Source organism: Orbicella franksi, chromosome 8 (assembly GCF_964199315.1).
Source record: "Orbicella franksi chromosome 8, jaOrbFran1.1, whole genome shotgun sequence".
Classification (NCBI taxonomy): Eukaryota; Metazoa; Cnidaria; class Anthozoa; order Scleractinia; family Merulinidae; genus Orbicella; species Orbicella franksi.
The window spans coordinates 7,231,012-7,242,145 of NC_138152.1; the positions used below are offsets into that span (position 1 = coordinate 7,231,012).

The 11,134-nt window shown below is 38.5% G+C and overlaps 3 protein-coding genes across 3 annotated transcripts; all 3 read left to right on the forward strand.

Moving 5' to 3' along the window:
• Nucleotides 1-597: 597 nt before the first annotated feature.
• On the forward strand, nucleotides 598-1,795 carry LOC145495527 (melatonin receptor type 1B-like). The gene has a single exon (XM_081475168.1). The coding sequence runs from the start codon at nucleotides 668-670 to the stop codon at nucleotides 1,628-1,630; it is 963 nt and encodes a 320-aa protein (XP_081331294.1). The 5' UTR covers nucleotides 598-667; the 3' UTR covers nucleotides 1,631-1,795.
• A 2,749-nt stretch (nucleotides 1,796-4,544) lies between these two features.
• On the forward strand, nucleotides 4,545-5,605 carry LOC145495550 (uncharacterized). Its single transcript, XM_081475189.1, has one exon. The coding sequence runs from the start codon at nucleotides 4,711-4,713 to the stop codon at nucleotides 5,500-5,502; it is 792 nt and encodes a 263-aa protein (XP_081331315.1). The 5' UTR covers nucleotides 4,545-4,710; the 3' UTR covers nucleotides 5,503-5,605.
• A 2,929-nt stretch (nucleotides 5,606-8,534) lies between these two features.
• Nucleotides 8,535-9,946, forward strand: LOC145495523 (melatonin receptor type 1B-like). Its single transcript, XM_081475163.1, has one exon. The coding sequence runs from the start codon at nucleotides 8,900-8,902 to the stop codon at nucleotides 9,875-9,877; it is 978 nt and encodes a 325-aa protein (XP_081331289.1). The 5' UTR covers nucleotides 8,535-8,899; the 3' UTR covers nucleotides 9,878-9,946.
• The last annotated feature ends 1,188 nt before the right edge of the window (nucleotides 9,947-11,134 follow it).

Genomic DNA, 11,134 nt, shown 5'->3' on the forward strand with positions numbered 1-11,134 from the left:
TCATTTTTAGTCAATGTTTTCCTCGGGGCTACTTTAATTCCCCATTTAATAATGCGAGGAACTAGATGAGATGTCAAATTAAACTTCCCAGATGAGTGAAAGTTTCCTAAACTAACTGTGGACATCTAACCAATGGCTTTTAATAAATTATGGCCAGTGACGAATAGAAGCTTAAAAATAAGAAAAGGCAGGTGCTGCTGACAAGCAGTTTTACAATAACTGCAGAAATTCTCGCGCACCCATGGCTAATATAACTTTCATTGTCAATAAGCAGACAGACTCATGAATTTATAATTTATACGATGCGATGCGCTTGTTTTTTTTATAGTTAAAGACAAATTGACCTCAGTTTTGTTTGGGTGTGTCCTGTTATTGACAATGAATTTTGTCATAACATTGTCACAGTAGTCTGTAGATCCACTCGGCTATCGCCTTATGGATCCACAGCTACTTTGACAATGTTACGACGAAATTCATGATTAATAACAAGACAGACGCATAAACTGATGTCAATCCTATCATGTGCGTAATCGCTTACAAACGACAGCAGGTAACAGCTGCTCTCTCAGTTGACAACAACTTACAGCGTAACAACAACTAAATAGCTTCTAACGTTTATTGCCCCAAAAAGCACGAATATCTTCGCTGACCGTGAACGTTAAAAGTCATGAAGCAATCGCTTTCTGTGCAACTTGCCACGAGAACTAAGTCTCTAGAGTGGACTGAAACAGTTTTGTTTGCTGTTATTAATATTGTGGCCCTATTCGGCAATCTTCTAACTTGTTACGCCGTGTACAGAAACCAGAGACTTCGTACGCTTCCCAACATGTTTGTGATAGCACTTGGTGTAAGCGATATTCTGATGTCCACCTTCTGTATGCCTTTTTCAGTTGTAACTTTGTTTCACGGCCGCTGGATGTTTGGTGAGAGTTTTTGTCGTTTCCACGGTTTCGGAGCATTGACATTTGGAATGGTCTCCATGGGCACCATGGGATTAATTGCAGTTAGCCGATATTACTGTGTTGTGAAACCAGAAAAGTACATTGTGTTGTTCAAGAAACAAAGAGCTTTGCTGTACATTGCCGTTGTTTGGTGCGCGGCTCTCGTTGGATCATTGCCTCCAATTTTCATCAAGAACGGGAGATTTGAATTCCAGCCGGGCAAAGCGATGTGTTTGTACACATTTAAAAGCAATATTGCATATACTGTTTTTATTGAGAGCGTTTACGTCGCAGCACCCTTAACTATAATCACAATCTGCTACGCCAAAGTATTCCGCACAGTATCTAGATCAAATCAGGTTTTCTCGCAGGAAAACAACCTTCAGCAACTGAACGTGAAAGAAGCAAAAGTGACCAAGACTTTAGCCGCAGTTATGGTCGGCTTCACATGTTGTTGGCTTCCTATCTCTGTCATGGATAACATTGACGCCGCGCGCGGGGAACATACTCTGCCACGACAGGCGTACCTTACATATGCGTTCTTGGGTTATTTAAGTAGTACCATCAACCCTTTGATATATGGCGCCACGAACAAGCAATTCAGACGAGAGTACAAGGCTATTTTGAGATCCATTGCTTGCTTCCAAAGCCAGATCAACAACAACAACAATAACAACAACAACAGCTAAAGATATGTGGGTACTGGGGACCTATGTGGCTTTCGGGTTATTCCAGCTATACAAGCTATCTTATAATGACCTCCGGTTATAATTGTTATAACAGCAGTCTTAAACTGAGAAAAACAATTGAATCCTTCCTTATTTTCACTTCCATTGTATCTCTATCTCGACGAACGTTTTGTGACCACTACATAGAGTATAAGAACATGGAAGCCTCGTTGATAACGCCAAATGGTCTGCATCGCTTTGACGGATTTACTCATTCTAAATTGAGCCACTCTTCCTTGTAAAAAGAAAAATCAGAAAGGAAAAAGAAGTCGGCGGGTTCTGGAACCGATCTCGGGTCAACTAGATTTGAAGGCCGTTGTACCTCGAAGGAAACTTTGCTCCGCGAAGGTAAAAAAATACAAAGCGTTTTAGCCTTATCTCAAAAAATCTCCTGACTGCCCCATGGGACTCGGCCAGCTGCAATTGTTTCCAAATTTGATGTGGTCCTATGACATATGCAAACCACTAATGTATATGCGAGTTGGGCTTAAAAAATAAAAAGGGATAAAGGTACCTTTTCCTGCTGCAGCTATATTGAAGTTTTCAATCTGTCAGTAGTAATAAAAACAGTATTTATTAGGCGCTTGACAGTCTAATGCTCATAATATAAATTCTCCCTATAGCTTTCCATACATTTCTTTTCAAAGCCAGTTCTGAGAAGATATTTGCTTTGTAATAGCAAAGATATAATAAACATTTAAAGAAAAACACAACACTCTCAATAACAATCATGCTGCGGCAGATGCTTCTGTCATCTTTAGTATGAATTAAACTTTGTGTGCGGTGTAGAACATAAATAGATAACAACAATGGCAGGAACTACGACTGTTTTAATAGATATAAAAGAAAATATACAGAAAGTTTTACATCAGGGACCTTAAGCAAACCACGACAACGGCAACGAGAACGCCACCAAACAAAAGGTTCAATGAGCAGAACAATGGCTGTGCACGTCCGTTATAAACTTTGTACATTTCAAAATATAAAACAAACAGCGGTGATAAACATTTCAAAAACATGTATTTTAGGAACATGACTTTTCGTATGCTAGTCAACATACATTTTCAAAAGTATAACCGTTAAAATGTTTGAAAAGGTACTTAAACTGTATCAGTTGAGGTCTGGAACCTAGACAGAAAAACTTCTGCAGTAGAAATTTAAGGGGTTTCAAAACGGAAACTGTCTGTAAAGTGAACAATGGAAAAGTTTTACTAATAAAGTAAAAGCTTTTCACTGCTGACATTGGCGCACAATCCTGGCTGCAGCCTGAATAAATAAGGTCTCTTTAACCTTACAATGGTAGTCAGTCTTGGCGGAGGCCAAAATGTCAAAATGGTCCCATTTTGACATTTTGGTAGTCCCACTGACTCACCGTTGTTTGTTTTATATGTTTAATCAAGCTACGATGGCCGAAGACCAAGAGTTATTTGTACATTTCTTTGCCATCCTCTGCAAAACAACAACTTGAAATGACTAAGGCTCCGCCTCAGGTATCCGGATATTTTTGAATCCGCAACTTTTTCTTTCCGGATGCGGCTTCCGTCCACACGCATCCAGCGAATTCGGCAGCAAATCCGCTCTCCAGAGTGGAAAAAAATAAATCCGCAACGAATCCGATAACGTGTGGACGGTGAATCCAGATAATTTCGAATCCGATGACGTAGCAAATTTTCGCATTTTTATTTGAAATTAAACGCTGGTGTTACACTTTAGCTTAAGCAATAGATGCACTGAACAGACGTAAGCAACTGCGAAATTTTAAAGTAAAATATAAATTCATTTTTTACTAGGCATTGTCCTCGGGGCAGTTTTCGTCATTGCTTTTAGATAGGTAAAACAAAGCATTTAAAAATTTCGGGGTTTTTTGGAAAATGTAAAATCTGAAATGACGAAATTGAAAATTTCATTTTCTAATTTCCTTTTGCAACGTCTGATTTTATGACGTATTGGCAGATATCCAGTTTTACTTTCCAAAGCGAACACTGTACAACAAACCTGACAGTAAAGTTCACTTCATGCAAGAAATACAAGCTCGTCTTCAGACTTTTATTCCAACATTGACGTGGTGAGTACAACTTGTCTGGAATTGTGTGCCCTAATATTTACGCGTTTAACTAGAAAGGGGAAATATTGTTTGGCAAAGATTTAAATACTTCAGAGCAGCGCTTGCAAGTTACCTTAATAAGTCTGAAACAAGCGAAATCTGATGCTACCGTGAAGTTCAGAAAAAACCTCATGTTGTTAGAGGGGTAGTTAAGTAATACGTTCACGGCAAATGCCTGCGGCAGATGGGAGACTTTTGCACTAAATGTTTAGCCGTTTATACGCTGAAGGGAGAACATGAGTACATGCGGCGACTAGGATAATTTTTTGTCTATTTTGTGTTGGATTAATTTCAGTGTTGTAGGGAAAGAAAACTGCAAAATGAAACGCCACTTTTGCGATTTCTCTCTTCTTGACTAGCTTATTCACTTATGGACCTGAATAATCACTGCAGCTTTCGACAAGGTTGAATGTACTCATGAAAAGTTCACTGTCGCCAAAGTTTATTCGAACATTCCAAATATTTGTGGTTTCAAAGCGAACAGGAAATGTCAAGTATAAAATAGAGAGGACGAACTTGTAAATGCATCCGAAATGAATTTGCGCACAGATTTAGAATGCTAATTCGCTCAACCTTGGCTTTTTCAAGTCCCTACGCTTTTCTTCGTAATGGCACAAAGTTCATTACATAATACGGCAATATACTACAATTAGCCTTTGTCGGTTTATTTTTTCAGTTACAAGCTTAGGCATAAGGAGGAAAGCGTCATGAATTACGGAGAAGAAATTACACAAGCCATTAGTGTAGGCTTAGCTGTTGCTACCTTTCTTCTCAACATTGGTCATGCTTTAAAAGCCACTGAGTCATGCAAGGAAGGCTTGGTTTTGCTCAGTAACAAAGCACAGAGAAAAGGAAAGCAATTATGCCAACTAATTCACAAAAAGATCTATTACACCATGTTTGACGCGTACGCAGTGTTAGCGATCATACAAATGCAATGGCATACGGCAGGAGACTTCTCGCTATTTATCGCGGGTGTGGTGATACAGTCGAAGAAGGCCGGCTTAGCATACTACTGGCACAGATGTATCGGCGCCAAAAGATGTATGCTGATGCAAAACAACTTCTTGAGAGACCAATCCCTGTCATACAACCGACTGATAAAAGAAGAGAAGAATGTGCTTATAGAGAGCTAGGAAATGAGTTACATTCCATCGGTGAATATGTCAAGGCTAGAGAACATTACGAGAAAGCACTTGCGATCAGCATGGAAATGGGTAATAGAGCGGGAGAAGCAACATGTTGTACAAATCTAGGAAGTGTGCTTCGTTCTCTCGGAGAATATGTCGAGGCTAAAGAATATTACGAGAAAGCACTTGTAATCAGCATGCAAATTGGTGACAAAGTAGGAGAAGCAGTATGTTATGGAAGCTTAGGAAAGGTGTTTCAATCTCTCGGTGAATATTTCAAAGCTAAAGAATATTACGAGAGAGCGCTTTCCATCAACATGGAAATTGGTGACAAAGCTGTAAGAGCAACTTGTTATGGAAATTTAGGACCTCTTTTTTATGCTCTCGGTAAATACGTCAAGGCCAAAGAGTATTACGAGAAAGCACTCGCGATCAGCGTGGAAATTGGTGACAGAGTAGGAGAACGAAGATCTCATGGAAATCTAGGAACTCTGTTTCATTGTCTTGGTGAATATCGCAAGGCTGAAGAATATCACGAGAAAGGACTCGCGATCGAAATGGAAATTGGTGAAAGAGAAGGACAATTAAGACATGCCTAAACCTGGCAGCTGTCTTTGTTGAGCTTGGAGAATATAGAAAGAGAAAATCATATTGCGACAAAGCACTTGCGATCAGATTGTTACCGAACGGAAGGTAATTTTTTTCAATCCCTCGGTGATAAAGTGAAAGCCAAAGCCTGCTTTGAGAAAGCACTGGTGATTGCAGTTGAAATTGGTCATAGAAGAGTAGAGGCCTTAAGTTACCGGGATCTTGGGCGACTGTGTCAATCTCTTGGCGATCATGACGTGGCCGAAGAATATCTTGAGAAGGCACTTTCAACAAGTAAAGATATTGGGAACGCTGAAAGTGAGTTTTTGTGCTATTGTAATCTTACATTGACGAAGTTATCACAGAAGAACTTTGAAGGAGCTTTTTCCCTTTTGTTTCGAAGTATTGAAAAGTCCGAAAAAATGCGAGGTTATCTTCAAGGCAGCGATCAAATGAAGATATCATTTGCAGACGAGTACGTTTTTCCCTACCAGAAGCCTCAATGGATTGTTTTGTGATGCTGGAAATCCTAAGAATGCTCTTAATGTTGTAGAGCTTGGACGTGCTAGAGCCCTAGCAGACTTGATAGCAACTCAGTACTCTGCTGAACAACGCATATCAGCTGACTCGAAATCATCGACTGGTGTTGAAAATGTCACGAAGAAAGAAAGTAAACGTACTTGTCTATTCATTTCTTATTCCGATCAAAAAGTGTTTCAGTTCCGCAAAAATTGAAGTGGATAAAAAGATTCTCCACATCAGGTTAACAAAGGTTGCTAGAAATTTGGATGAATTTTTTGCTATCATGGCTGAAAGCTTCCGAAGCTTCCGAAGAATCAAAATTGAAACACCCTTACTTCTTTTGTTTTCACAGTGACAAGATCTAACTGTGATGTACAGTGAAAAGCTGCAGAAGTGTATTATTGGGAAAACCTTTTTTAACAACAATTTTTTTGTGAGGCGATCAGATCCCTTATTCGTGTGATCTCTCTACCTAAAATTTGGTACTTATGCTTAAAAGGTAAAGTGATCTCGTACTTTGCCCAGTGCAAGAAAGAAAGAGATTTTTTTAATGTAATCATTGATTGCTTTCCATAACAAATACAAATACAATTAATGGTAGAATCAATAACAAAGATTAAGCGTTATTTCGATTTTGCAACAAAGACTGAATACACTACAATATTTAACTAGTTATATGCCTATAGCTTTGTTTTTAATGTAATCATTCACTGCCTTCTAACAAATACAACATATACAAATAATATTATAAATAATCTCAGAGTTTAAACATTACTCCAATTTTGTTTTTAAAAAAGGACTGACTACATAACCATATTTAAGAAGTTTTATACCTATGACTTTTTTACGAAAACATAAATTGTATTGGAAATAAATGTTTAAGATTGATAGACCCAATATAAGTCTGTTGGAAAAGTGATAACAACAACAGCATTTTGTGGTCATGCCACTAAACATCTGACTTTTGGAATAAAGTTACTGAATGGCTGAAAAACTTAAATTTACTTCCTAGAGATTATACTTTGACAAATATTACTGCTTTGGGTCTGAGGCCAGATATCTCTCAATTTGTGCTTCTTACGATTGCGGCTTTCTCTTAGCACGATATCGGCACATATGGCTCCCTAAAACAAAAGAAGATCATCCAAATCTTATGCATTTCATATGCACACTAAAATCACAATATGAGATAGAAATAGAAAGTGGAGAAACAAAGAAATGGAAACCTCTTGCAGGATATTTGAGGATTTAATTAATATTTTAGATTATATTTTCTATACCCACCTGTATTTATCTCTTACCCATTTGTCTATTTCTAATCTCCTGTCATGCGCATAGCTCATTTTAGCTATAATGTACCACATACCTTTGGTCAGTTTTTGTTTTTATAGTACAACTTCAAGCTGTAATGATGATAATTATCTATTTTTCTCCTTTTTTTGCCCCGGGTCGTTACTGTATTTGTTAGTAGTGTACTGTAAGTCCTGTAGATATTGTAGTGTAAATAGTGTAAATAATTAGAGCAATATAATGTAAGAATAGTATGTTGCTGTAAGTAGTCTAAACAGTGTATTGTTCGTAATTAGTATTGTAAGTATTGTTTCCCTTGTGTTATTGCAAAATTAAAAAAAAACTTCGATTTGTTATATTTGTTTTTCATTCGGTGGTATCATGAAGACCTGAGCTGAACATATAAATCATTCAAAGATACAGTTGTTGTGTGTTCTGCGATGCGATCAAATATTCAGAAAGTTCAGCATAGGTACTGGAAGTAGATTTTGAGCCCACATGATCGCGGGCGAAATCGTTTTTCGCAAAATTCTACAAAGAACTGTATTAACAGAAACTAACTACAGTCCGTTAGTTTTCTAGCTAGGGCGCCAATTAATGAGCAAAAAAAGGAGCAAAATCGGTCTATATTTATAGACAGTGGCTCTTAAGTTCTCTAACGTCGTGAAATAACCGACTTCTGTGCTCTCTCAGTGGAGAACATCAACCTCAACTGCTAATTTTTAAAATTTCTTTTCTAATTTAACGCCGTGTTCTATATTATTAAGTCTCGTGGTAGTTTCGATAAAGAGAAACAAACTAAAGACTTAAGAGATGTCGTGACATTCAGCCGTGGGCAATTCCTTTTTTAATCGATGTTTTCCACAGCGTCGCCGTCGAAGGAGGTTAAGAAACCACGACAGCGACGTCGAGGACAACGTCGATTAAAGAATGAGTTTATATTTTACCTACGAATCTCATTGTACTCTAGAGTCATTTAATTTGTTTATCACTGCCAAAGCCATCACGATACTGAATCTAGGACACATTGATTAATTCAAAATAAAAAATTTAAGAAATTAGCCGTCGTGGTTCACGTTCTCCAGACAACGCAGAATTTGGTCATTTCACGTTTTTATTTTGCAGAGGACGGCAAAAAAAAAAATGTACCAAGAATTATAACGCACGTGCGCATGCACAGCCATTGTTATGCTCATTAAACCTCTTGTTTAGCAACGTTGCAGTTGCCTTTGATGTTGCCGTCGTGGTTTACTTAAACCCCTTAATGACTTTAATTCCCTATTAATAATTAATGGCCAGGAGCTAAATGACATGTCAAATTTAACATCTCAGCTAAAGACATTTTAAAATAAATTATGGCCAGTGACGAATAGAAGCTTAAAAATAAGACAAGGCAGGTGCTGCCGTCAAGTGAAGTGACCCTATCATGGTTCTTATCATGTATGCGATCACTTACAAACGACAGCAGGTAACAGCTGCTCTTTCAGTTGAGTGACAACGACCTCCAGTGTTACAACAACTAAATAGCTTCTAACGTTTTTTTGCCTCAAAAACCAATTACGCGAATATCTTCGCTGACCGTGAACGTTAAAAGTCATGAAGCAATCGCTTTCTGTGCAGCTTGCCACGAGAACAAAGGCTCTAGAGTGGACCGAAACAGTTTTGTTTGCTGTTATTGATATTGTGGCCTTCTTTGGCAATCTTCTAACTTGTTACGCCGTGTACAGAAACCAGAGACTTCGTACGCTTCCCAACATGTTTGTGATAGCACTTGGTGTAACCGATATTCTCATGTCTACCCTCTGTATGCCTTTTTCAGTTGCAACTCTGTTTCGCGGCCGCTGGATGTTTGGGGAAAGTTTTTGTCGCTTTCACGGTTTTGCAGTATTGACATTTGCACTGGTTTCTCTTCTGACTATGGGATTAATTGCAGTTAGTCGATATTTCTGCGTTGTCAAACCAGAAAAGTACGCGGTGTTGTTCAAAAAACAGAGAAGTTTGCTGTACATTGCTGTTGTTTGGTGCGCGGCTCTCGTTGGATCATTGCCTCCAATTTTCATGAAGAATGGGAGATTTGAATTCCAGCCGGGCAAAGCGATGTGTTTGTACACATTTGAAAGCAATATTGCATATACTGTCTTTATTGAGACCGTTTACGTCGCAGCACCCTTAACTATAATCACAATTTGCTGCGCGAAAGTATTCTGCACAGTATCTAGATCAAATCAAGTTTTCTCGGCGGAAAATAACCTTCAGGAACTGAGAGCGAACGTGGAAGAAGCAAAAGTGACCAAGACTTTAGCGGCAGTAATGGTCGGCTTCACATGTTGTTGGCTTCCTATCTCTGTCATCGATCACATTGACGCCGCGCGCGGGGAACACACTTTGCCGCGACAGGCGTACCTTACATACGCGTTCTTGGGTTATTTGAGTAGTACCATCAATCCCCTCATATATGGTGCCACGAATAGGCAGTTCAGAGGAGAGTACAAGGCTATTTTGAGAATGACAATTTGCTTCCGAAGCCAAAACAACAACAGCAACAACAGCAACAATATCAATAACCACAGCTAAAAAATATGTTCGTATTGCGGACATATGTGGCTTTCGGGTTATTTCAGTTGTGCAAGTTATTTTAATGACCTCGGGTTATACTTGTTACAAAAATGAGAAAACCAATTGAATCCTTCCTTGTTTTCACCTCTTTGGTATCTTAATCTAGACTGTCTTTTTGTGCCCACTACAAGAAGTGCAAGAACATGGAAGCCTCTTTGATAACACCAAATGTTATGTAAGTGTAATGAAAAAAAAAAATGTATATGTATGTAAATATGTAATTTGTTTAACCAAGGAACACCAGGGAGTTCACAAGAACTCGTTCAGAAATGCACGTGCATTAATCCAGGATCGAATTGTTATGTGGAAATATTGGTTTTTGAGGAGAGGGGAAAACTAGAGTATCCGGAGAGAAACCTCTCGGAGCAGAGTAGCTAGAGAACCAACAACAAACTCAACCAAAATAAACAACAGCAACAAAAAAAAAAGAAAAAAAGAAAAAAAGAAAACAAAAACAAAAAACGCAGAAAGAAAAAAGAAGTCACCGGGTCCCGGAACCCAACTTGGGTCCATTAGATTGCTTTACCTCAATTTAGCCAGCAAATATGCGAAGTAGTAACAAATGTGCGAAATACGTTCTCGTAAACTGGCAAACTTCTCGCATGCCGACTAAATGTCGGTAGTGAGCCACGCTAAAGTGATGCAGCATTTGCGGACCTTGAAAGATGGCACAGTTGTCGAAGAGATGGTGGAAGAAAACTTCGTGAACTTAGGAACTCTTTGCCTGCGGTCGAACTTTTTAGTTTTAATTTTTGTTTACCGACGAGTTTCACAAAGATGAAGAAAGTGGCTCCCATTGAGGGTTAAGCGTAAGGTCAGTAAGCCGTGCAAGCTATATGGGGATTTCTAAATTACATTTCATAAATACCATTTCATAAATAATTTTTAAAACTGCAAGACGTTTGCTACTGGAATGTTCAATATACATTTGAGGGGGGAATAACCGTTTGGCTATCCTCTAATTTAACGTACAGAAAATCCGTCAGAACTAAAACAGGTAGATTTAGTGTACATGTGACTACTGATGCTGAGTTAAGGTATCAGTATACCTCAATTGACCGCCTTACGGTATTGCGTTCTTTGAAACTAAATCCATGCAAATAATCCATTTTCAGAAAGCTCAATAAATAAGTGACAATGTTTGCCTTTTTGCCTTGTCCTTAAGAGCGGTACGGTTGAAACGCGTTCACCTTCAACCCTCTATACCACTCATTT

What these genes read in the sequence shown, in the direction of transcription:
- LOC145495527 (XM_081475168.1), top strand. Translation starts at nt 668, where the DNA reads ATGAAGCAATCGCTTTCTGTGCAACTTGCCACGAGAACTAAGTCTCTA.
- LOC145495550 (XM_081475189.1), top strand. Translation starts at nt 4,711, where the DNA reads ATGGCATACGGCAGGAGACTTCTCGCTATTTATCGCGGGTGTGGTGAT.
- LOC145495523 (XM_081475163.1), top strand. Translation starts at nt 8,900, where the DNA reads ATGAAGCAATCGCTTTCTGTGCAGCTTGCCACGAGAACAAAGGCTCTA.